We start from the raw sequence: 26934 nt of genomic DNA, 5'->3' as shown, positions 1-26934 counted from the left end.
CAGCAACAGTGAAGGCCCCAAGCCCGTGGCACATTTACGCCCAATCAGTGACAGCGCCATCCCTCCGAGCCCTCGTAGCTTTCCACCTCCTCTGCCACTGAAATTGAGGTCAACACGTCTATAAGAAAGCGGTACGCTTAAAATTTCCAAATTAAAGTATTACTCGCGAAAAGAACGGTGGTAAATCGTTTACTGAAGCGGATTTAACATGACTAAAAAATAATAAAACCTGCTGTGACACCACGGTTGGTCAACATTTAATTAAATAACGAATAAGGTGACGTTTAATAGTGAGCATAACGCAGAACGATAAGAGAAACGTCTTTTTTCTTAAATGACTATAATAGTATTGCAACTTACGTGACAGCTTTTTACACAACGACTGCATCCCGTTTAGTTTGTACGACAAGCTTGGACCAGTACTGTCGCCAACTTCTCGCACTCTTCCTCGAGGTGCCACGTTCGTTGAGAAGCTCCGCAAGCTGTCCCCAGAATTTATCACCAGTTGGTTACTATGAAAGTGACATAATCTGTGCAATATTATTATGATAAATATGGAACAGTAGAAATATATTTATGTGCAGTTTGTTGCTGTCTCCTTTACTGTGTTGGTTGCGTGATCCATCGTCGGCGCCACTATTTTGACGCATCGTAGCCATATAGGGTCTCTTTCGTGCCCTAATAATATTTAGGGCACATAATAATATTAAGGACACATAATATCTTCCTAAGTGCATTTATTTCGTAACTTGCTTGTGCATGCAATACACTCGGTGGAACTACGAACAAGTGAAACAAGGCACCGACCTTGCACCGACGGTATGATCACGTGAGCCTTCACTTTGTCGACCGCCAATAAGCAATGCCCGAGGGATGATAGCCAGTCTGGGTGAATCTAGATGGACCAATGAAACTGAAGGCGTGGCGAGGGACAAACTCTGTCTTGGCGCCATTAATTATTTCACCTTCGGGCGTCGCCAGAGCTCGTAAAGATCCCGTGCTTTGCCAAACTTGGCGCATCCTGCATAGCACCCCGAGTTCTGGATCTCTGATCAAGGACCAGGACAGATTTTTCCTCAACTGCAGCGCTGTCTTTCTGAGAAACTTGTATGAGTTGCCGTCGTAGCCTTGTATTACATTTGGGTGGATGACAATGTTCCCTTTAGTAGGGCAAGTTGAGAAAATAAGAAAAATATCTCATGTCCCGCATGTGCCTACTGCCTCCAATTAAAGCTCTATGACAAAAAAAAAAGAACAATTCGCACGCAGGCTCTGAGAACAACAGGCTGATCTCCTTCGCGCATCGCGTATGATTTCTCCCTCAATGAACTGTCGGTCCGCTTCGTAGACGTCTGTTGCTTTAATGCAGACAGTCAAAATTCCTGGCTATTTCGGGAAACTTAAACGACGATAGGCACAACCCTGTTCGGAAAATATGAGAAAATTTCCCTTGAAGTACTGGTGAAGTTGTTTGCCTCATCAAAAGTATTTTTCATCCAAAGATAGAAAGCCGCATGCCTTCTATATATTAACAAGAAGTTCATTTCGAACCAGGGAAATCCCAAACGAATTGAGAGTGTTGTTTACTGATCTCGCCGACGCCAAAAGACCTGGCCCTTATAATGTTCTTTGGAGCAACATTCTTGGTATGACTTGAAACACCTTAAACGCAATGTACTCTGAACAATTCTTCCCTCGCAGAAGGAGTAAAAATATTAAAAAAGGAGGAGGGAACGTTTCTTGCAAATTCTTATAGGCGTCTCTGAGTGGCATTTTCGTTTCGGAAAGTCGAAAGCGATGAGGCACCATTACACACTAGCATCCACACGGTAGTATATAAACGGCAGCGTACAGTCTCTCGTTTCGTTGAAAGAGATTCGCTACTCGGTCTCTACTGCACGGAAGCGTTAACCTCCTGGCCCGCTTCTATAAAGACTGGAAGCTTCTTGGAGTGTTCCGAGGAAGATCGAACATGGAGCTCTTATCTCCGCGGACCTATACGACGCCACTGCCTCAACGCCCCACGCAATTTCGTGTTCTGTGGAGATACTTTGTTCTGGTTCTCGGCGCGTTCATGCACTGCGTTATATGCGGTTAGTGGTTTTGTCTGCCGTTGCTAACTGCGCGTAAGTTATTTGGCCTGCTGCGATCCCAAATGGGACTCGAGAAAGCAAAAACTAACCTCACAAAGGAATAAAAAAGCTCCAGGCAAGTCGCGAGGAAGCGCTTATGGCATTGATCGCTTTGCATGGTACTGTTTCGGTAAACTACCAGCAATATCTGTCTAAGCTCCAACCATTGTCTGTCGTTTCAGTTTCATTCGAGGTACCCTTGTAACGTATAACACGGGGTGTTACCGCATTTATTAAATGGTTCCTGTATTTTATTTTTCTCACTTTTATTTATATTTGCTTTCTTTTTCAGCCCACATCGCTGAAGACGGCACACTCGCAATGGACCGAGGTAAGCGAAAGGGTTCGCCGGTGCAATTGAGAAGCCACTGAGGAAGCTGACCACAGACGACTCTTTAGGGACACTCTCGCTGCTATTCGAGGAAACGTCATGTAGTGCCGCGCCATTTAGTTCCAAAAATCGAGAGCAAGCTTGAAAACTACGCACCGTGCAACGGGAAACGTTCCGGGAAATGCCGCTTGGCCATTCCACGGAGTTATCCATGGAATTCATCCATGATGTTATCGAGGGCACACTATGGAGGAATGACCTGACGAACTGTCCTTTTTTTTTGTTCGTTCTGCATAATGCGCGCAAAGTGTGATGTGGTAGTTATATACGTATCACCCGTATTCATCAACCTGGGCCCGAAGTACATCTTGTGAATTTTCTTGGTACTTCGAACAAATTTCAAGAATGATCGCACGTTATAGCGGTATTAGGCTTTTTAAAGTGAAATACAAGAATACGCAGTGGTTCGATTGGTAATTATAGGTATTCCATAGTAACTCATTTTTTCTCCATTCGCTTTAGGACACGTGTTGCGAATTCGGAATTGAAGTCGAGGAGTGTGAAATTCATTTCTGCTTAAGATAAATCCTAACACTAATATGTTCTTAGAGATTTATATAGTCATTCTGCTAAGTATGCATATTGACTTTCCAATTAGGGTCGTACTAGCTGCCTGAGTGGCGTTTTAGGAAAACGGTTAACTTGAACGCCAATCAATTTCATGCGATATCTTCATGACGGATATCTCGAAAGGGTGCTGTATTTATGCTAATCAGGCCTAACTTCAGATATGCTCAACTTAGCGATCGTGATTTCAGCGCGCTCTTCGAGTCAGCAATTGAACGTATAATGAGTGAATCTAGTGAATTGGGCGCTTAATATTGCAAAGTGCCTGCGTCTGCCTGGCATACCACTAAACAGCGGAAAGAGCCTATCTGCCTGCCACAGTCGCATACTGAAAGATTTGAGTGAAAGATTGATGTACGCATTAAGCAGGTGAAAGAGACGTAAAAAAAAGAAGCACCAGACGCCGCTTAAGCTCGTTGCACGCAAGACAGGCAAACTTGTTTCTTTCCGTTAGTTTCGCGTGTTTTATTACAGCCAAGGTGCGATGTGATGCTCTTGGAGTCGTAAATGCAACCTCCCAATATACCGCCGAGTGCAACCTTGCGAAATTGCGATCACGTGACTCCTTTATTTGCATGGGTGAGCATGTCAACGAAGTATATAGCGCTTTGTCTTGAAATTGTCCACGAAGCAATCCCTCGTGAAGTTGACGTAGAGCCGCGAACGTGGGACTTGCCTCTGTAGCGACAACTGCTCGTTACATTGTGTAGATGACCGCCGGACATCAGGGAAACTGTCGGCATGAGATATATAAGCAAACGAGTTATTCGCGGCTCAATAAAAGCTCGGAAAAGCGATGCACTGCACCCAGCACCGGGGTAACACGCGTAAGCATAACGAATTCGCATCCTGTAACGACGCGCGACTGTTTGCATGAAACGTCTCGCTATTTAAGTTCTGTGGCATTGGACATCGCTTTCTGATATCACGCGAAATACTGCTGGTGCAGCAGACCTGAGAATAGCTGTCGCCTCAACCTCGCGCGCATGCCCAGCATGAGTAGTTCTCCTGAGCTCCCGTTTATGACGGCCGATTCGCGCCTTTCATTGCCTCGTGCAGAGTTCACGAGAAGCTGGCTATCGATAATCTTGCCTGAACGACGGTGCATAACAAAGCCATCGCTGACGCAGCCTTTATCTCCTATCGAAATTGGCCTCCACCTAATGCTTGGCAGTTGTTTCCACAAGATGCGCGTTGCTCGAAGAATTATTAATTTCGTGCCGTCACCCACATGTGACAATATTTCTTCGACGGATAGTTGTTAGCGTCCATAAGCAGCTAAGTAAAAGAGAACGTGCGGCTCGTGATCGCTGTACGATTACTTTCCAGAGGCCGGCCGCTTGGAAACGTCTAGAAGTATAGTCTTTAATGTTTCGTTCGCGTACTGCATTGTTCACAGCTAAATGTGTGAATTTCTAGACCAGCACAGCCGTCGTACGAGCGTAGCCGCGCCATGGTGTTTGAGTACGTATAACCTTCGTACATACGTATAGTGCAATATTTTTTGGCAGAGGCCTTTCGACCAGCACATCAGTGCTAATAAGTAGGAAATAAAGCTCTTTCAGGGGCGACGTGTTACTTGCGGTTCCGAAGGTCATTGCGAAAATCACTTACTAACAATTCAGGTATCCCTTTTAATCACTTATATTTAAGGTGCATGTCTGAGACATGCAAATGAATGAGGTCAGTGGCAAAAAAAGAAGGCAGGTCCATTTAGCAGGAATCCCCAAGCACTACCACTTTCATGATATTTGTCGTTAAAGCCTCTCACGAAAAATGCCGGCATTACCAGCAGTGTCGTCTCAGCAGTGCGCTGTGAAGGCTTATAACTTAGGAAAGTGAAACATCGAACGCCAATGATAAGCAGTGGCAGAGCAAAGAACGTCGTTGTAGCCATAGTCTCGACAAGTGGGCCCTCGTTGAAATGTTGGCTGGAGCGACATTCCTTGTTCTAACATCCGAGGCAAGAATCCTCCTGCGCACCTCTATCTGATTTGGATCGAGCGCCATAGCATTTCTCGAAACATCAGGCGTGAGAGCTGGATACTCGCGTTGTACTCGCAGCTAAACGCACATCCTCTCAAATAATGACGGGCTTCAGCCCCACAATTTATGTAAGATCTTTAATGAGTACAAGTATGAAGTTAAATCACTGAAATTGAACGACCTGCCATGGTTGTTTAGTGGCTGTGGCGTTAGCTGTTAAGCATCAGGTCATGGATTTATTCCCAGCCTCGGCGGCCGCATTTCTCTGTCGGCACAAATTCAAAAAGTGCTCGTTTGCCGAGCATAGTGGCACGTTGATGAACCCCAGCATGCTCTCAATTAATCAGTAGCCCCCGGCTACGGCGTGACTCTTATTTACATCTTTGATTTGATATGTAAAATCGTTGCATTCAAACTAAAAATTTAAGTTAAACATATAATTACTTATGCAGTCAAAGGCGTGTAACTGCCATGTCTGCCGCCTCCTGCTAATGCCGTGGGAGAAAAGACGTATTCTCTGCGCTGCATTGAAAGTTGCAACCCCCTTCGCTAAATAACATGGTGTAAAGTTCGACGGATTCCCACGCTTATGCAGGAATTATTCTTAAGCGAAGCTGTTTTTAACGTTTGCTCAATATTAAGCGAACGTTAAGCAAACATAACGGTAATGACAGAGCTGTTTCTACAAAGTGACGCGAGTATACGCAAATGTAACGCTACTAGCGCAAATGCAATGCAGTGTTCTTGACTTTTGTGTAGCAGAACGCTCAGTGCCCTGTCTGGTCCTATTTGTTTATTCATTTGTTTGTATGTTTGTTTCTTTGTGACAGTGACTTATACCCACTGTGGGGCATTGGCCAAGAATCGGGTGATATAAGAAAAAGATTATGTGTGTCTAAAAAGAAGCAATATTGAGAATGTTAGAATAGCTAAAAAGAGTGAAGTCAAAGTTTTTGAATTTGGCTTCCCATTACTTCTTTCTCTTCCCTTTTTCACTTTTCTGTAGCCAATTTCTTCAATTTTGTTTCGGCCACTTCTTCACTTGTTCAGGCGTAGGTTTCTCGCTATTTCTTCCTGCACGTATGGCTGCTTTTGTTACCGACTTGTTCCTTTTTTTGTAGCACAAAGTCCCTCGCTGAGTGGCAGATCTATTCCCATTTCTTCACTTGAATTGTTTCTGCACACTGGAGAAAGACGACGAAGTGCCTTCTTGGCAGAACACTTCTTTCTGTGCTCTGTGAATTTCTCGTGAAATCTTCGCCTTCCGAGGTGCCTCGCCTCCCTCTCTTGCGGCCATGGACGCGGAGCATGCCAGAGGCCCGCCTGGCCAGAAGTCATCACGGCCGTCAACCGCAAGGAAGGGAGTTGGCTCCCCCAGTGACACCGAAGACACCGAGCTGTGCTCTATGTCGGAAGACGACTTATCCGACGACGGCTTCATAACCGTCCGGAGGAAGAGAGCGAGGAGAAAAATCGTCAACACAGCGCCGTAAACTCCTGCGAGCACAACGACTATGAAGTCAAGGCCTGCGCGCTGGCCACACGTCATCATCTTTATGCCGGAAGAGCCGTCAAGCAACCTACGATTGTTGAACAGGAAAGCCCTATCCATTTTTCTGTAGTGTGCGGTGCCGGATCAAATTAAAGACATATGAATAAATCCACGCAAGAATAGACGTGCACAGCAAATAGACGTGTACAATGCGAGTGCGCTTGGAAAACTTCAAGAAATCACGGAGCTAGGCGGAATCAAAATGCATCCCTTTATCCCGATTGACGACACATCCATAGCCGGCTTGATTTACGACATTGACATTGCTATTCCCAATGATGACTTGCCTAGCCTCATCAAGCCGGCATACGAGGGCACGATGATTACGCAAGTGCGCCGCCTTGGGAATACGCGCTGCGTAAAAGTAATATTCAAGGGAGATTGCATCCCATCCCACGTTAAAGTCGGACATTTCCGATATCCGGTTCGACCATTCATCCAGAAGCCGCTTCAATGCCATCAGTGTTGCAAGCTAGGGCACATCAAGGGCGTGTGCACCAACTCGCTACTTTGTCCCCGTTGCGCTGAACCTCATGCAGAACAGACCTGTGGCGCCACATTCCTGAAGTGCGCCAACTGTAGCGGCCCTCACGCGGCCTCGTCGAAAGAGTGTCCCCGCATTAAGAGGGAGCGCGTGGTTCTCAAGCAAATGGACAGAGATAATTCGGCCCACATAGAGGCAGCCGAAGTAGACCGGCGTCGGCGTCAACGTCGGCACCATCGTACGTCTTCGAAGAAGGCGCATGCGCGAAGTGACAGTACCCACTGTACTGCGGTTCCAGTTAGTCGCGCCGTGAAAAGGCCCACCACTTCCACGAAGGAAGCAGAAAAGACTCTTTCTTTAGAGGAATGGCCCACGCTACCGAGCCGCTCCCTTGCTAAGGAACCTCAGAAGGTCGGGGCCCCACCGAATCCTTCTCCGGCCATGGATGATTCGCCTAAAACAGACCGTCAAGTCATCTCGGTGCTACGTTCTCTAATGGAAGCCATTCGAGCGCTTTTAGTGGACATGGGGACACCGTCTGCTCAAAGCGCACTTAAAGTGCTGGACACCTTAACCCAGTGCTTGCATCCCTCAACTTGAAAGATGGCTAGCGATACCCCATCCTTCCGGAAAGAAGTCAAGGCAGCGTCGGTCATCCAGTGGAACGCCAGAAGGCTAAAATCACGAATTCCAGATTTTCGGCAGTTTGTCTACAACAATGTGTTTCCACTCATCGTCATTTGTGAGCCCAACTTGTCGAAACCAATAAGACTGTCAGGGTACGAATTTATCATGTCACCAACAAATGGCGCATGCAGCAAAATCGTCATTTTTGTTCGTCGTGAACTCACCTACGTTTTCCAACCAATTCCGCCCTACGACGACAATCAATATATATGCATCACAGTTAAAAAGAGCAAACTCTTGTTTACTTTCATAGGCGTGTACATATCGCCTTCCACCAATTTCGATACCAAAAGATTTGCGGATATCTTGAGTGCTTTTCCCACCCCATGGGTGATCATAGGATATTTCAATGCACACCATCCAGCAAAGGGAAGTACAAGGACAAATGCAAGGACAAATGCAAGAGGACGAAGATTAGCAAGCATCGTCTAGAACTATGGTCTTACTCTCCTGAACCATGGTAGCCCCACCTTTCTTCGAGGCGTGACATACGGCAGCTACCTCGACCTTGCTTTCGTCTCCAACTCTCTCGCCAGATGTGTGAAATGGTTTCCAGACATTGAGACACATGGGAGTGATCCCATTCCTACCTATCTGAACATCAAAGGCTTGTCGTCTAGATCAGGCCAGCGGAATACCAATCGGACGATTCAATGGGCCAACTTCAAATCTGAGATGGAAGATGCCTGCCGCGAGGGCCTACCCTCTGGGTTAGAGCAAACGATTAAAATTACGATGCAAAATACCACTCGCATGACGACGATCTATTCCACGCGAAATGACTTGGACATAGAATTAGAGCGACTTCGAGCACTTCTTCGCCGGGCGGAACATCGATACCGGCGTACAAAATCAATCCATGACTTTAGGGCAGCCAGGAGGATGCAAAAGAAGATTCACCGTCGTATGGATAGATAAGCGTCGGAACGTTGGGCAACGTTTTGCCAGACACTCGACCCCGAAAGCCACTGTCTCACATTTGGAAAACGGTGCAAGGTCGGCGTTGCCTTCCGGAACGCCGCTTTCCATTCAAGGCGCTAGCGCTTTTCCAAGGGCGGGAAGACATCGATGTTGCAGAAGACTTTCGTGCGCGGATCGCAGACCAAGCGACTCGTCCAGATACTGCAGCCCGAGCTGACGTCCCCCATTCCCGTGATTACCGCATGGACCTTCCTTTTAGAATGGAGGAGCTCGAAGCGGCACTAGCTCTCTACAGGCGCTCATCATCTCCGGGTCCAGATGGTATATCATACTGGGCCTTGTACTATCTCGGAGAATCCGCACGGATAGAATTGTTGAGCTTTTACAACTCCTCATGGCAGGAGGGAAATGTTCCTGACGAATGGAAAGCAAGCCGCCTGGTGCCACTCTTAAAGCAGGGCAAATCCCCACTAGAGCTCCCCTCTTACCGCTCAGTAGCGCTGGCCAGCTGTGTAGGAAAGATAATGGAACGGATGATCCTTGGCCGCCTGGAATGGTACCTTGAATACTACAAGATTTATACAATTTCCATGGCTAGTTTTGGACGTGACCACTCTTCCATCGACAATGCAGTTGATCTCGTTTCATATGTTCAGCACGAAAGGTCCCGTAAGCGTTTATCTGCAGCTTTATTCTTAGATGTGAAAGGGGCATACGATAACGTATTACATGACGCCATTCTCGACGCTCTTGCGACGGTTGGCCTAGGTGGTAGAGTCTTTTTGTGGATTGCAAGTTACCTATCTGCAAGACCATTCTATGTGTTAACTGACGATGGCCCAACCAGCAGGGGCGTTCCTCAAGGCGGTGCTCTCAGCGCGACGCTATTCAACCTCGCTTTTGTTGGACTTGGTCAATACTTGCCAACTACCATCAAAATTTCAATATACGCTGACGACATCTGTGTCTGGACTTCGGCAGTCAGACGGGCTCAGATACCTGCGCGGCTTCAAAGAGCGGCCACTTTGACTTGTGTAAACAGGGTCTGAGCATATCACCAGAGAAATGCACACTAGTGGCATTTACTCGCAAACCGATGACGCCTTATGTCATCTCAATCAATGGGCGGACCATTTCCTATGTCCGAACTCACAGGATTCTTGGCGTAATTATTGACCGAGACCTCTGTTGGAGCCCGCACGTGGCCTACGTGAAACGGCGCCTGACAGCAACTTTCCAGTGTAAATACTTGACAGGAAAGACGTGAGGGATGTCAGTAGACGCAATGCTTAAACTCTGCAGAGCTCTCTTTCTCGGTTTTTAAGGTATAGTCTACGTGTACTGAACAACACCTGCAAGACAAATATTCGTGTTCTGCAGGCAGCACAAGCTCAAGCACTCAGAGTCTGCCTTCGTTTGCTCAGATGCACGTCAACAGAGGCAACTCTTTTGATTGCTCGGGACCATCCAATGCGAACTCACATTACGGTGGAAGCCCTGAGAACGCAAATCAGAACTTTTGCACTGCCCCCTATCACCACCTTGCAACACTACATTCAAACAGGCACCAAGCATCATTCTCTAAAACTATCGTCAAGTACAACGACAAACTTCCCTCGGGCTTCACCGCTGCATCTAAACCATCGATACCCCCTTGGTGTCTTATCAGCCCCACAGACCATCTCAGTGTACCAGGAAGCGGGAAGAAGTCTCAACTGTCGTCGCATGTGCTGAAACAACTGTCTCTGCTTCTTCTGCACGATAGGTACGCGGACAGTGAACACATTTATACTGATGGTTCCACAAATATCCAGTGTTCGTCCGGTGCTGTGGTTGTCCCAGCAAGAGCTATTACCATCAGCTTTAGGATTGACCACCCAACAACATCGACATCTGCTGAACTAACTGCTCTTCGCGCTGCACTTTGCTTCGTCAATCGGGAGCCACCGCGGCAATGGTCAATCTTCAGCGACTCAAAGGCAGCCCTACAATCTGTGCTATCAGCTCTGCGTTGTGGGCCATTCGAACAGCTCGTATTCGATATTAGATGGCTACTCCATACATCACAGTAGAAAGGACACCACGTGATGTTTAAGTGGCTGCCAAGTCACTGCGGCGTCATAGGAAACGAATACACCGATAATGCCGCTCGGGCAGCTCTTGAAGACGCACAAGAAGAGGCCATACCCCTTTCACGATCCGACGCAGCTAGCAGAGTTCGAGTGCTTGCACAGGAGATCACGCTGTATCTATGGTGCACACCAAACAGCCAGACCAACCGGAGCAACCGTCAATGCCACCTGCGCTCTTTTATGCATTTCTATATGCCAACTGGACTCTGCCGAAGAGAGGCGACTATGCTTTATCGCTTATGGCTTGGGGTGGCTCTCACGAAATCTTACTCATTTCGCATTGGAATGGCTGACAACGCTCTCTGCAATACCTCTCTGCGAGGAGACGCTGGAACACATTCTGTGCGACTGTCCTGAATATAATGTTCAGCGACAGTCACTGGCATCCGTTCTAGCTCACGTTCACACTAGACCATTGCCCTGGACACGCTTTCACATGCAACCGACAGAAGACGTCGCAGCTGAAGGCGACGAAGGGACTGCTTCGGTTTTCGAAAGAGAAGGGATTCGACAAGCGGCTGTGACAGTGATATCATATACCACTCCAGAGTGATGGACTCTAACGGACGATGTGTGAGTGCTGTGCTATGTGCTCTCTGTCTCCCTTCCCCATCTTTCATCCCCCCATCCCACCCCCATGTGTAAGGTAGCAAACCAGTCAAGCTAAACTCGTTAACCTCCCTGCCTTTCGCTCTCCACTCTTTCCTTCCTTCCTTCCTTCCTTTCTGCACACTTAGTCAGTTCTTAGTAGCCAACTTTTTTGATTTTCTGTTTCCGTCTCTTTCACTTCTTTGTAGCTTCTTTATAGCTCGCTCATGTCCTGTAAATTCAGCTACTTTGGTGACAACGTCGCTTCTCTGCAACTCAACAATCCTCTCTCAGTGCACAATCTGGTCCACTTGCGTTCACTTTTTGCTGTGTACTTCACTGGTTCTGTTGCTGACTTCTTCACGTAAGAAAGCACACTGTTGCAGTTTTTAGAGATAACAGGCTTGCACAAGTGGCTCTATCTTGATATGGTGTTCGTTGTTCTACAAGTGATACTCTGCCTTGTTAGCCTGTGGTGATAGTGACCGGCTGTGATCGTGTGTATCTCCTCCGTGCCTCTTTTTCTCACGCCCTATTTTATCGTTTCACCTCCCCTGTTCACCAGTGTAGGATAAGGAACCGCTTTTTTTCTTTTGGTTAATATACCTGTCTTTCCCCATTATTCTATCTCTTTTCATCTCTCTCTCGCTCAGCGTTCCACGCTCAAAGCACGCTCAAGTTTTATTTTGTCCAATGGGACATTAGCTAAGAATGGGCACTCACCCAGTGTCACGTGAACAATTCCACTTGCCCAGCGACCGAACTTGTCTATGCGGCACATACCAGTGGCGCATAAACAGTGCCTCCCGTTGTCTACTCGGCAAGACTCTTTCCTCAAAGTAATATGAAAAGGCAAAGAAACCTTTACTTTATTAAAGTTTACTTGTTTTGACTACGTTTTATGCTGCAGAGCGACGAGTAGAAAGAAGTCGGTGCGTAGATCAGAGGAGACGTTCAGTCTTGTGAAATATTACTCACAGTTATCTCTGCTTGTCATTGCACGTGTGCAAAAGGGGAGAACGCGTATGCACCTGTGAAGACACGCAATGAATCAAGAAAAACTTGGTGGCTCAGTCACTACTCAAGTCCTTGACCCGAGCGAACGCAGGCCCACAATTCGTTCACGATCATGCCGCATTCCGTTAGCTTTCACCGTCAATCACAGAATCGGTCATTAACGTCCCGGCAAACCAGCCTTGCCTTTGTTTTTGCTTGTCTTAGATCATGCCAAATGAACGCGCAGGGTCGCAGTCGAAGGAGATCGAAGGCCATTGCAGAAAGAGAAAAGCAACGGAGACCTGTCTCATGCCACGGGCTCTGACAAATGTGACCCAATCCCGGCAATTTTCTCTGAGAGGCACCTTTTCTTGCGGTGTTCAGTGGCCTGCGAAGAAAACAGAGGAAATACGATGAGGACAAAACATCGGCCATACTTTTTTCTGCAGGGTCCACGTCTGGTCGAGTTCATTCGCACCACTCTGTGGTCTCACGTGGAATGCGAGACGAGTGCTGTGATTCCAGCGTTTTCCCCCGCGTCACTTGCCCTCTGGCAGCCAGTTAACAATTGGCACTCTTGATTGCTCTGCGTTGGCGCGAATGCGGTGAATGATCGGAAGGCAGCGACTGCATTGACCATTGCTCAATGCCGCTTGTAACGCGCGCCGAACATTGCGTGGGTCGCGGCGGCGAGATGTTCAAGTGCGCTGTTGCGTTTGATGAAGCAAAATTATTTGATGCATCGTCAGTGAGCATGCTTGGGAAGCACACAATATCGTCACCTCGCCATTATCGCTACGCCGTCTATGTAGCGGTTTCTATAGTATCCACCATCGGAATGTCCATTCACATGTTAAATTACCTACTAGCAACCGTGACAACAAGAAGTGAAGAAGTTGTAATCTTGTTCTCTATGGACGTGAAAGAAAGTAGACAGTGATAGAACTGTTTAATTGTTTCAATCATAGTTTCTTCAGTGCTGCCAGGTTGCACGGCAGCCAACGCAAACGTAATACGAAGTAGCCAGTGATGAATCCTCATTTTAAATCGGCAATTATATTTGGCTACGACACACGCATGCTTCCCAGTGTTTACTCTGAATTCATTTAGGTCCTAACATGTGACTCTCTCTTCAGCCGGAGGCATAATAGTCATTAATGAAGAGCAGCTCTGGTACAGCGACGATGATTGGCTAGTTATATTATTGGGCTGAAAATTTCGCTCTTTTTCCGTGCATCTGCGATTCACAATAATAATTAGCGTACATGTCATTATACCGCGCCGAGCAGCAATATAGTTAGACTAGAAAGTACAACACCATTATCTTTGCAAAGCGCAATGTGAGAAAAGTTGCACTCGCTCGGTAAAAGTTATGGTTTTGGCAGATAAATGCTTGAAAATTTTGGCGAAACTTGAGTTTTTCCATATACTGCTTCAAACCCTTGGGGCACTGTAATCTGTGGACCAGTGACGAGATGACTGTTCGCATAGACTTGCGCCAGTGGTTTCGGAGCGTCAGCGGTATTGTTTCGGCCGAGCTATCGACGCGTTGTGTACGCTTAGTGAGAAAAAGCATCGATATTATCACGGGGAGGCCTCCCGAATATTTTATTCAGCATGGCGCTCGCAATATAAAGAGTCTCCTCCGCGGGTCATTCAAATTGTGCCATAGCCGGTGCGTAGCGCAGTGGTGTCCCTTTCATCTCTTCTCGCGTTTCTCGAGGCCGGGTGACGGATTCCATCGTAAAGTAGAAGAAACAAAAACGCCCAGCAAATCTTGTCCCCAAAGAAGTGCTTTCGAAACCATGCTCTGGCTACTCTTTAGCCATTGTGTGTCAGTGTCACCGAACTGCTAGACCGCAGTGTTGATAGCGACGCTTTGCGAAAACAACTCCCGAATGCCCTGCGGAATCATAAACCATCAGACGGTATCATCACGTGAGAATCCTATTCAGCCTTCGCGCGCCTTTGTTTTCAAGTTGAAACATATTGGTGTTATGTTGCTCCAGAAAGTGGTTACAATTTTTATAAAAGTAGAATACAAAATGAGATCCCACAGGCAAAGGCTTTCTTGGGACCAATTGCACATTTGTAGGCCTTATAACTCCTGATGAGCAGCAGTTTGAGCTCGATAGGTGATGCCGACTGTGGCATAGTGGGCTGTCTCAAAGCCGACCAGTCCTGCTAAGATGGACAAACGTACGGCCGCGTGTGCGGCTAAATTTAGGTCCAATCACGTGACGCGTGCTGCTACACATGCATGACCGAGTAATGACTTCTTGCCCCTTCACTGTGATACCCGAGTGAAGTGCAAGACATATATTCACGCAGTCGAAACCTACCGAGCTCAAGCTTGGGCGCTATAACGTAAAACAGTTTTTATTCGATTTCAGCCAACAGCGCTCCACGATTGGCCAAAAACATTTCGGAGCTACCTCGGCTCCGGCTGGCCGTCCCGCGACCTCACGAAAAGCGCGAAAACTGCCCATACGGTATGAGGTGTTCTGCACATTGATTACATATGATTAGACTGAACAAAAAACGTAATTATTTGTGGTTCCATACATTTTGCGCTATAAGCCCTTCGCTATTGGTCAAAACATTTCTCGCGGCGCCCGCTTCGCCTTTCTGTCACGCGACATCAGAAAACCGCGAACACTCACTACGTCAGAGTGACGTGTACGCATTAAAGACCCATTAGTATGCCAAGACAGTTTTACTTTTTTCGAAAGTCACCTAGGCGGGAGCTCTGGCCCTCCCCACTAACGCGCAGGGCACACAATCAAGTTATTTCCTCCTGCTTCTCGAAATACCCGGAGACTGCCCCATTCTGAAAGGAGTAAAAGACGTCTGGCTACCGATCGCTCTCGCACTGGCTTCTCGGAGCTGCTGGTGAGAATAAATTTATTTCTGCAAATTTTCGTGTCGTTGTAAACAAGAAAACTCCCCATACGTGGGCCGATCCCGGAGATATGTAGTGCAATGCCGGGCCGACCCGCGGTGGAGGTGAAGCAGGCGTTAAGCACTTCCCATACGTAGGCCGTTCCCGAAGATATATAGTGCAATGCCGGGCCGACCCGCGGCGCAGGTGAAGCAGGTGTTAAGCACTCCCTATACGTAGGCGGTGAAGGAGCCGTTAAGCACACCCCATACGTGGGCCGATCCCCAAGATGGTGCATTGCCGGTCAGACCCGCGGCGGAGGTGAAGCATGCGTTAAGCACTCCCCATAAGTGGGCCGATAAACTAAGATAGTGCAATGCCGGGCGAGCCACGGTGGAGCTGTAGCAGGCGTTACATACTCACCCTACGTGGGCCGATCCCGAAGATAGTGCAATGCCGGGCCGACCCGTGGCGAATGTGCAGTTCGCAATTAAGGAGGGGCCCACATACGCAGCTTCGCCGGTCATCCTTCTTCACAGAGTGGAAGGGCACTGAGATTTTTTTTCGCTTATGAAGTGTTTGAAGGACTTTGTTTTTTACTTTCCGTTGCACACCTCCGCGATTTTCGAGCAGCCACCGCAAGCTAAGCAAGGGAGAGTGGACCATTCCCAGACGCCGGCAGCACCCTTCTCATCCGGTTACCTACTTTAACTGAGCTACCTCGGCCCCATCGACACCCTCTCCATTTCCGCGTGCTCATTGGTTCTTGTCAGCCAATCATATAAGAAAAACCTGTAAACCCAGGCGCTACTATTAGCTTTGAAATCAAACAAAGGTGACCTGCTATAAACTGCAGTAAAAACCAATTGGAATAATTTTATATGTTATTGGGCACCTAGCGGGGCTCCTACGGTGTATTATTGCAATCGTGCTCGCTCCCTGTTCTTAGTCTACCCGCCGTGGTAAGAGATGGCCGGAGTGAAATTTACATCCCCCTGTCTTGCTGTCCGAGTCTCTCCAAGCCATTTCTAGGCCCTGCGCGTACAAACGCGGACGCGCCATAATCGAGCAAGCGCGAAATTTCTGAAAAGAAAATGCGCACTTTTTGACCCATAACTCGTGATGAGCACTGATTTGTGTTTGATAAATTTTGCTTATTACGGCACATAGTGAGCGGCTCTCAAACGGGCGAACACTCCCGCTTGGAACGGCAAATGTAGTGCCGAGCTGTGCCTCTGTGAACGCTGAGCGAGATGTTAAATTTAGCGCCGTTGCGTCACGCTGCTGCTGATGATGATTATTATTTATTGGCTTCCCCTTTGAAACGAGGTGATGACAAATAGTAGCCCAGCCTGCTTGGTTTAATTGGGTATGCTATACATGACTTATTTCTAGCATATTTATATACACGTGTGACACGACAACGGTGTCATTCGTGTATGCTACAAATGCATGATTGAGTAACGGCTTCTGTGCTCTGCGCAACAATACAAAACTAAAGCCTGTGCGTGGAACGAGTGCAAAGATATACGGGATAATGGTATAACACTTTATTGCTACACGCAGTTTATCAAGCGATTACCTCTGACCCAACTTAACGACGCACAACTTTAGAGTTAGCTTCATAAGACTAACTACATTTAAGTTTTACCTCCAGTTGTGCCTTCAACTGTGTCACATTTCATTACAATGAAAAGATAAAATAGTGTAATGTTGGCACATAGACAGGCCAAGAAGCATAGCACAATAACAATGGAGTACCGTAGAAACTGGAATATGAATATAGGTCAAGTGGCAAGAAAGGCCGACCCCTACTTTGAAGTGAAAAAAAAGAGAGATTAAAATAGATAACAAAAAGCATCACACAAACCAGTTTCTTTTCACAAAGGCACATTCCCCGTTAGCGAGTGTGCTCGAAGCTCCTGTACAAAGTCCACAAGTGCGTCTTGAACTTGTGGATGCATTGCACGACGTCCCCGAAGTGACGTGGGTCGCATGCTCACGGGTCTCCTTTTTCTGTCGGCAATATCGCGAGCCTTTCATTCTTTTTCTTTCAGGACCGCCGAATTGGCGCTGACCTGCCATGTTGGCGTTTGGTTCGGCGAAGTCGACGCCGCTTAAAACTGTCTCCCCGTACCGCTACGCATCGCTCATTAAACAAAAAAAAAACATCACACAAGAGATCGACAGAATAACGCACACAATAAGACACATTGTCAAGTGTAATAAGAATGCCAGCAATCACATTTGTATACGAATACGGCTTTAGCTATGCGTTCACCAACATGCATGTCATAGGTTGCAGAGGACGACTAACGTTGTGCTAAATGCCGCCAATAAGACGAGGGGTAACTTTAGCCGGTGTAGTCGTAACCGAGCGAACGTGCACAGCGAAGGATGAAAGAGCGAACGCGCAGCGCGGATGAAAGACGGCTATAGCGAAGAAAGTGCGAGGAGGAAAGACGAGGAGGAGGGTATGGCGAAACCGTAAGAAAAGCATACTGACGCGCAAGACCGGCTTTGCAGCGACGATGGCTACAAGATGGCGCCACAGTAGCGCGCGTCCTCTCTTCACCGGTGATGTCATCACTACCATATATATAAAAAAGGGCTGCATGAGCGGAGGATTGTCTGCGGTGGCTGCTGTGAATCATGACGGCGTGTTACCCACGTGCAGGTTTTCACCATCTCCCGATTAGCGAGGCTGCCGCGCTACACTTCGCTCGTTTGCAACGTGCCGCACGAGAAAGATTGTCCGCTCCAGCGAACATCTCGCCAAATGAAAACACGTGTGCAACTGTGCTCAAATTTCGCATTAGGCAGTATCGCAATCGTCGGTGAACTTTTTTTTTCTAAGATATGTTGGCTTATATTCAGATTTATACGGTACTAACAATTCACGGATATCGCTCATGTTTGGGAATCATTAATAAACAAAGCTTTTGTGGATGTTCACGAATATGTTAAAGCAAACTTTGTCGACATGTAACAGTAAATATTAAAATTTTTGAGAAAAGGGACGAAAACGCGGAACACTTTACACAAATGAAACGCTTATGGCGAACATGAAGTGTAATATCTATGCAACGTTAGTATGATCACCAAAAAGTAACATAATGAACCAAATAATTTGATCTATATGGGCGGCGTGGCTATCAACGCGACGCGAACGCCGTGCATATTTATTATGTGGGACACATGTATCTGCTGCCCTTTTGCACTTCACACAATCGTACTACTTCTAAAGCAATGTTTAGTGACGTTTAAACGCAACGCAAGTATGTCAGTTCCCATTAATCGGAGATGCGACTTCATGTAGTGCCACAGGGTTGCACGAGCGCCGTGTGACGCACCGGACGCAGTCGCGCATGGCCTCCTCCGGATTATTTTCTAGTTGATGGCGTTGTTTCTTTGCCAGAATGGTGAGCATCGGTGCGTGCGTCCAGAAATACCAGACGCAAAAAAAAAAATCCTTCAACGTCTCGATGTCCCACGCTTGTAATTTATATAATCGTCACGTTTATCACTGTACATCGCCGCAAAGCGTCGTTATTCAGCTTCGTATTTACTAGATAGCGGATACTCGAGTTCTGCACCGTTCTTTGCAGCTTGACGAATACGTGCTTGTTCTGCCGGACACATTTTTTTTTTTTCCGAGCCTCCACCTCTTCCACCCTCAATGCACGTTTTGGTCGCATTTTGCTTTACTTTTTCCTCCACACTCGGCTCTTTTCGTGTCCAACTTCACTTTTTTCCTCTGGTTGTGCTTCTCTATTCGGGCACATACCCAGTTGCACGTCCCCATTAGCACGTACGCCATTGCCCACGTATTTTTCTACTATACAAGACCTTTACATTCGGCAACCAAGAGCCGGCACCATAAATGTGAGGGGGGTGAGGTGAAATTTTTTCGTGTTGTCTTGCGCCGCCTACCAAAACAACCCCGGCGCCGGAAATCATTCTGGATTTTGTCTAGAATGTCTCTTTTCGTTCTCGAAAAGACATTTCGGTGCGAAAACCGTGAACTCGGGCTGGATTTCTTGGGAACGCCCATGCACCGGGAGTCACGTAACGCAAGGAGCCCCATCCCAGCACAAAGTTTCAAGGGCGTTTTGATGGCGAGCTGGCTCGTCGCGGCATCTCGCTGAGGCCACGAAATCTACGGAGCGCATGGATTTCAATTTCAAAACTTTATTGGTATAAGGTTCCCGTAAACGTTTGATGCGAAAGTTACATTCACATTTCCAAAGTCGTGCTTTCGATTTTCAATTCCGCAACTTTGTGGGTTTAATGTTTTAAACATTTGACGCCAATCTGCATTGACCCTTCTAAAGTCGTACATCGAACCCTACAATGAGACAAACCAAATCAACATACTATCAGACTAGCTGACAAAGCACGCAGGGAGGTCCGATGGGACGAAGCGTTGTGGTGGTTCATTTGTGGCATCACATCACAGAAAATAAAATCAACACATTTTCACGTGCGCAAGGAATCCATGTCAAGACACTAAACCCAGCGAAGGTAACAACCATTCTCATCTATTTTTCTAGTCTATCTTTTATTCGCGAGGACACATTGAGCCTCTCCAATTTTCTTGTTCTCGCTACCCGTGGGCTGCCAGAGCCAGCCAGAGCGCAATGGTTTTTCTCGTGCTGCTCCGACCACCGAGCGGCGCACTTCGGTGCGCATTAGTTTTTCTCTGACCGAGTGGATTTTCGCCTGGCAGAGTTTTGGACGCTTTGTGGCTTGCAGACGAGAAAAAGAAACAATGGTCGCTCGCCGCCACCACTGTGGGGATTCGTCGGCTTGCAACGCGTTCGCTTGAACGCAACCTCTCTGGAAAGTCTTGTCTGGCCGGTGTAGGATACCGAGCAGTATGTGGATGGTTCTCTGTGGACAAAGCGTCTCACATTTTCTGGGATATTCCTTCACCAGCCACATTAGGTACCCAAAGTAGGTATTCGAATGTGGCCAACACGCTTCCCTTTGCGTGTTTCTTTTTTTTTCATTTTGGTGCCCACGCCCCACAAAAGAAGAAAGATATTCTTGCGGCGCAGCGAATTGTCGCATGGTGAAAGTTCGATTTTGTTACTTCTTCTTCTTTTCCGGAAAGTAATGGGCCTCCGGGCGCTTCATTCGCCAGATACTCTTATTATATTATTGCGATAACAATTATATAGACACTCCAGGCGCATTCCTGCCGTCGCCGTCGCCCTCACATTCCGTATAAAGCCCGATGCTATAACCTCGTGACCGCGTGCCGCATGCTCTATGTGTGAGTGAAAGCGTAGGGGGAGGTGGCAATTAGGGTGAGCCGACGATGGTGGCTCAGCCTTGCTTGCACAAGGGAGACAAGCGGGGAGGAAACGCGCCGCCTTCCTTCGCGCGCGATACATCCGGGGGACCAGAGGGATGGAAGGGGGGGGGGGGGCATGCCTTATGGATTCTGTGATCTGTGAATCTGTGTTTGCGCAACATGTTTATTTGCCTTGCTTGACTCATTATATACAGTGCATTTTTCTTAGATCATAATCATCATCATCAGCTTACTTTATGTCCACTGCAGGACGAAGGCCTTTCCCTGCGATATCCAATTACGTCTGTCCTACGTCAACCGATTCCAATTAGCGTCCCCGAATTTCCTCCTTTCATCGTCCCACCTAGTCTTCTGCCGTCCTCGACTGCGCTTCCCATCTCTTGGCATCAATTTTGTAACCCTTATGGTCCACCGGTTATCTAACCTGGAGACTACATGACCTTCCCAGCTGCGTTTTTTTCTCTTAATGTAAATTAGAATGCGGGCTATACCATTTGATCTCTGACCCAAACCGCTCTCTTTCTGTCTCTTAACGTTACGCCTAACATTCTTCGTTCCATCGCTCCTTGTGCGGTCCGCGTTCTCGAGCTTCTTTGTCAGCCTCCAAGTTTCTGCCCCACATGTTAGCACCGGTAAAATGTACTAGCTTTACACCTTTCTTTTCAGTGTAATGGTGAGCTTCCAGTCAGGAGCTTAAAATGTCTGTCGCATGCGCTACAACCCATTTTTATTCTTCTGTAAATTTCCTTCTCATGATCAGGGTTCCCTGTGAGTAATTAACCTGGGTAAACGTACTCCTTCACGGACTCTGGAGGTTGATTGGCCACCCTGAGCTCTTGTTTCCTTGCTCGGCTATTCATATTAATCTTGATCTTCTGTATAATAATATTCAACCCCACTCTTACACTTTCTTTGTTAAGGCCCTCAATCATTTGTTTTAACTCATCTCCAGTGTTGCTGAACAGGACAATGTCATCTGCAAACGGAAGGTTGCTGAGGTATTCACCGTTGATCCTTACTCCTAAGCTTTCCCACTTTATTGCGTGAATACTTCGTCCAAGCACGTAGTCAATAATATTGGAGAGATTGTGTCTGTCTGACTCCTTTCTTTTTAGGTATCTTCCAACTTTTCTCGTGGAGAATTAAGGTAGCTGTGGAATTTTTGTAGATATTTTGTTAGATATTCAAGAAGCCTCCTTTACTCCTGCAATGCGTAATGCCTCTATGACTGCTGGTATCTCTACTGAATCAAATGCCTTTTCATAATCTTTGAAATCCATATGGAGAGGTTCATTGTGCTCTGCACATTTCTCGATTACCTGATTGAGACATAGACGTGATCCATTGCAGAGTATCCCCTCCTGAAGCCAACCTGTTCTCTTGGTTGACTTAACGGCTGCTTTTATTCTATTGGAAATTATCTTGGTGAATATTTTATACAATACTGGGAGTAAGCTAATGGGCCTATAATTTTTCAATTCTTTAACGTCTCTCCTTCTGTGGATCAGTATAATGCTTCCATTCTTCCAATTGTCTGGGACCCTTGAAGTCGATAGAGACTTCGTAAAGAAAGCCGCAAGTTTTTCAAGCGTCATGTCTCCTCCATCTTTGACTAAATCGACTGTTATTCCATCTACTCGTGCCACTTTTCGCCGTTTCATTTCTTTCAAGGCCTTTCTAACCTCATCGCTAGTTATAGCAGTAGTCTCTACAACCTGTTCATTACTGCTTCGCACAGGCACGTGCCCAGGGGGGGGCCCGGGGGGGCCCGGGCCCCCCCCCCGAAATCAAGTGGCATACCCCCCCCCTCCCCACCCACGCCACCACTCCACACACATTCCTAAAGCGCTGCCAGATTAATGTTGAGACTTGGCAGCTGTTCATCGGTCAGCCTTATGCTGCCTTTTTCACTCCTTTTATATGGCGGTAGTTATCGGCATCTCTTGTAATGTGAAGGACAGTTTTCTCATAGATTCCGCACCCGCGCGATTAACTCGAGATGCGCTCAGTTGTCACCATCTATTCAACCGTCACGCGCATAGCTGTTGCTTTTGTTAGTTCAACCTTCTTTGTTTAGGCTGATCCTGGACCATGAGAGGGATGCGGCTGTTACTCAGCTGGTCTGTACTCTCATGGAACGAGTTGCGGCCGGAAAAAACACCAATTGCGCTTAACTTTTCCCTTTGCTTTATTATTTCCTTGAGTTACGGCTTGCCGCGACGCTGGCAGATGCCCGGAACCATATACACGTGATATAGGTGAGATAAGGTGGGAAATAAAATAATGTGAAAGAACGTCCATCATGAAGCCCTGCAATAACCCTTAAACCCACAAGCAAGATGACTGTCGCCCGTTACCTCGTCTGTTTTCCCTAATTGTATAGCACTTTTTGTGCAAAATTGGAAACCGGAAACAAAAATCACAAGGAGTTGAGAAATTAAGCGATCTACTAAGGGAGAGAGCCAACGCAACAACCAAACTGCAAGCAAAAGCGAATAATAAAAATGTTAGCCGTTGTTTATGAGAATATTTATGGATCAACATCTTTTTATTTAAAAAGGAAGTAGAGGAAACGCCCCCGGAAGTGGAGAATAATTAGTTGCTTTGAATGACGCTTCTACAGTTATCGGTCGAACCACCTCACGTAGCCACTTCTCTGCTGTACTTATGTGGGTGTTTTTCTAACCTTTCTCGGTGAGCGCAGTACGTCTAGAATCGCAGAGTCCTGCGCTCTACGCGGTTGTATGGGACTGGCGGCCGCACAGCGTTACGCAATTCGCGGAACTGTCAAAACTGATCCACAAGGCGAAAATAACTGATATTCGAAACTATAACATGTGAAAGACTGAAGAAGCCGTAAAAAAATGAACGCAGCCTGAAATCAGTAAAAAAGAAACCTGGCATAGGACAAACCATGATGTATGCACTAAACGATAAGAGGGATAATATCATAAGCAATCTCGAAGATACCCGCCGTGGTTGCTCAGTGGCTATGGTGTTGGGCTGCTGAGCACGAGGTCGCGGGATCGAATCCCGGCCACGGCGGCCGCATTTCGATGGGGGCGAAATGCGAAAACACCCGTGTGCTTAGATTAAGTGAGTTAAGGACCGCGCAAAGAGCGATCGAATGAAGATTGCTAGGCATAACGTTAAGAGAGAGAAAGAGAGCGGTTTGGATCAGAGAGCGAACGGGTATAGACGATATCCTAATTGACATCAAGGGGACAAAATGTAGCTGGGCAGGCCATGTAATGCGCCGGTTAGATAACCGTTGGACCATTAGGGTTACAGAATGGGTACCAAGAGAAGGAAAACGCAATCTAGGACGACAAAACACTAAATGGAGCGATGAAATTAGGAAATTCGCGGGCGCTAGTTGCAATCGGTTGGCGCAGGACAGGGGTAAATGGAGATCGCAGGGAGAGGCCTTCGTCCTGCAGTGGACATAAAACATGATGGAGGTGGTGGGCCCCCCCCGAAAAAAAATCCTGGGTACGTGCCTGGCTTCGCATAATATAGAATTCTTCCGCTGCTTTTACTATACCTTCGAGATTGCTGACGATATTACCCTGCTTATTTTTCAGTGCATACATCTTGGTCTGTCTTGTGCCAAGTTTCCTTCTCACCGATTTCATGCTGCCTCCATTTTTTACGGCCTCCTCAGCCTTTCTCACGTTTTAATTTCGAATATCTTTTATTTTCTCTTTGTTCATCAGTTTTGACAGTTGCGCGAATTCTATTTTATCTCTTGAGTGGGACGCTTTCATTTTTTGTCGTTTCTTTATTAGGTCCTTTCTTACTTGGGAGAGCTTGCCTGCTGGTTGCCTTGGTTGCCTTACCCCCCACTTCAATTGCTGCCTGTGAAGCGATCCTAGTTACAGTTTCATTCATTACCTCTGTGTCATTTTCATCTCCCTGTTCTAAAGCTGCATATTTCTTTGGAAGTAGCAGCCTGAATTGGTCTCCTCTGATCCTTACTTCGTCTAGGTTGGCATGTTTCTGTCTGACCAATTTTACTCTTTATCTTTTCAAATTAAAGTAAATCCTTGACCTCACCCACGTATATGATCACTGCACTTTAACACTTCAACATCCTTCAGTATGCTGGGATCAGTAGAAAGTATGCAATATATTTCACTTTTTGTTGCACCATTACGGCTATTGCAGGTCCACTTTTTCTTGCTACGCTTCCCGCAGAAAGCATTCATTATTGGCAGCTTATTCATTTCCGCGAATTCTACCAGAATCTCTCCTCTAGGTTTCTTATAATCGACGCTGTAGTTGCGAATTGCTTAGATGCGTGGATTCATTGGAGACTTATAGGTATATTTAAATAACTTGTTGCGAGTGTTTGTGTATGCATCCAGTGAACTTTGTTTCCAGCGACACTCTTTTGGCCTTTATCAGGCTGTATCTTTACAATTGTATATCCCATTGTAACTTCGGATTTCTAATGTATGAGGGCGAGTCAAATGAAAGTGGGCCAACCCACCCCGAGCAATAACTGTTCGGTTCATTCTCTGCGGCGCCAGCGCGTAGCACACATGCATATCTCATTTACGGTGAACATTCCATTTCATTGGCCACTCTGAAGCGTTGCAGCAAATGGTTCAAAGAAGAATGTGAAAGTTGCAAAGACGATTGAAGACCGCGCCAAATTCACCGTTCAATCACTTCCAACACAATTGCAAATGTTCATGAGCGGATTAGACAAGAACGGAGGATAAGCATCGATGAACTGGCAAAGCGTGTGAACGTCAGTCGGGGTTCGGTTCACACCATAATTCATGAACATCACGGTTATGGGCTCTTGTGTGCGCAATAGATGTCCAAAATTTTTAACCACTGCCAGAAGACTGACAGGTTCGGCACAGCCTTGACTCTTCGGATCCGGTATCACAATGAGGGTGACGACTTCTTGTCTGCAATTGGGACTGGGGACGAATCATGGTGCCACTACTACGAGCCTGAAGCACGACGGCAAAGTGCACAGTGGAAACATTCCAATTCACCACCCCCAAGGAAATCAAAGGCCGTCATTTTTGCCGCAAAGGTGTAGTTGACTTTTTTTTTCTATCGTCAGGGGCCATTACTGATCGAATTTGTTAAACCTGGAGAGACTATCAATAATTTACGATATTGTGAAACGCCGGATCGACTGCCTGTCGCAATCAAGAACAACCGACGTGCGAAATCAACGAATGGGCTCACCTTGCTCTACAACAATGCCCGTCTCCGCGTCGCTGATGTGGTTGACATAAAACGAACAAAGTGCAAGTGGGAAATGCTGCAACATCCGCCATAGAGCCCAGACCTGTCGCCTTGTGACTTCCACATTTTGGGGCAATAGAAGAAACAGCTCAAGGGATCCAGATTCGTGTTGGACGATCACGTGAAAGAGTAACAGACTTTCTGAAGCAGAACCGATGGCGTTTTATGAGACGGGAATGATGCGACTCGTTGGTCAGTGGGAGAAATGTCTAAATTCTCATGGCGACTACTTTAAATAATGTACCCCGTTAGTCATATATTTGCACTGGCTCACTTTCATTTGGCTACCCCTCGTATATTTTGCAGAACTCCTGCTTTTTATGTGTGCTCTCTGTTGCGACTATAATTTCTGTGCAATTACAATGCACCATCGGTGGCAGCTGCTCCTGTCCAATGCATTGGAACAAAGGGCAGCCTCATTAAGATTTTTTCCTGGCCGTTGTATATCTACAAAAATGTAAGCAAGGTTCTCCAATGGCAAGGTTTCATGAAAATGTTTGTTCTCAACTTGTTCATTTTGTGGCCTTTACATTTTTCATATCAGCGGCATGCACAAGTTTACTGGTTTCAAATTGATATAGTTCTAAAGTTAGTGTGGTATTTTCTTTTCTAAATGAATACACAAAACACATGGAATCATTGATAACAGTTATTTATGGAACAATTTTCGGGACGTACGAGCATATTCTTTAATGAAAAAATACATATTTTACTTTTCTTGACAGTGCGTAGCATTCAAGGATTCATTTGCAACCTCTCTGGCAATGTCAGTGCAGGCATTATTCATGTATTTGTCTCTATGCCGTTGTGATCATAATGCATTTCTCGTTCCATCGATTTCATTCATTTTTCGTCATTTTGTCATCGCCATGTGCACTGCGCCTTTATCATACAGTCGTCGTCATGCCTTCATGTCCATGGGTGGTCTGGCAAGCGAGCGCTATAGCAAAGTGCAGCGATACCGAGGACAGTGAATGCCGCATACAGCGTAAGCAACGGAACTCATAGAATAACCGCTAAAAATTT

General features: G+C 46.7%; 1 protein-coding gene across 4 annotated transcripts in view; it reads left to right on the top strand.

The window, feature by feature from the left end:
- The window catches only part of LOC139051532 (papilin-like), a 532082-nt gene that overhangs the window by 436201 nt on the left and 68947 nt on the right, over positions 1 to 26934 (top strand). For 3 of the 4 annotated variants that reach the window (XM_070528503.1, XM_070528504.1, XM_070528501.1), the window contains one exon: positions 2425 to 2463. The exons of the other annotated variant lie outside the window; for it this stretch is intronic. In XM_070528503.1, coding sequence (XP_070384604.1) covers positions 2425 to 2463 — 39 coding nt within the window. The remainder of the gene's footprint in view (positions 1 to 2424; positions 2464 to 26934) is intronic. 4 annotated transcript variants of the gene reach the window in all.

The sequence above is a fragment of the Dermacentor albipictus genome, unplaced genomic scaffold (assembly GCF_038994185.2).
Source record: "Dermacentor albipictus isolate Rhodes 1998 colony unplaced genomic scaffold, USDA_Dalb.pri_finalv2 scaffold_12, whole genome shotgun sequence".
NCBI classification, from domain to species: Eukaryota; Metazoa; Arthropoda; class Arachnida; order Ixodida; family Ixodidae; genus Dermacentor; species Dermacentor albipictus.
This window is presented reverse-complemented; position numbering and strand designations above follow the sequence as displayed.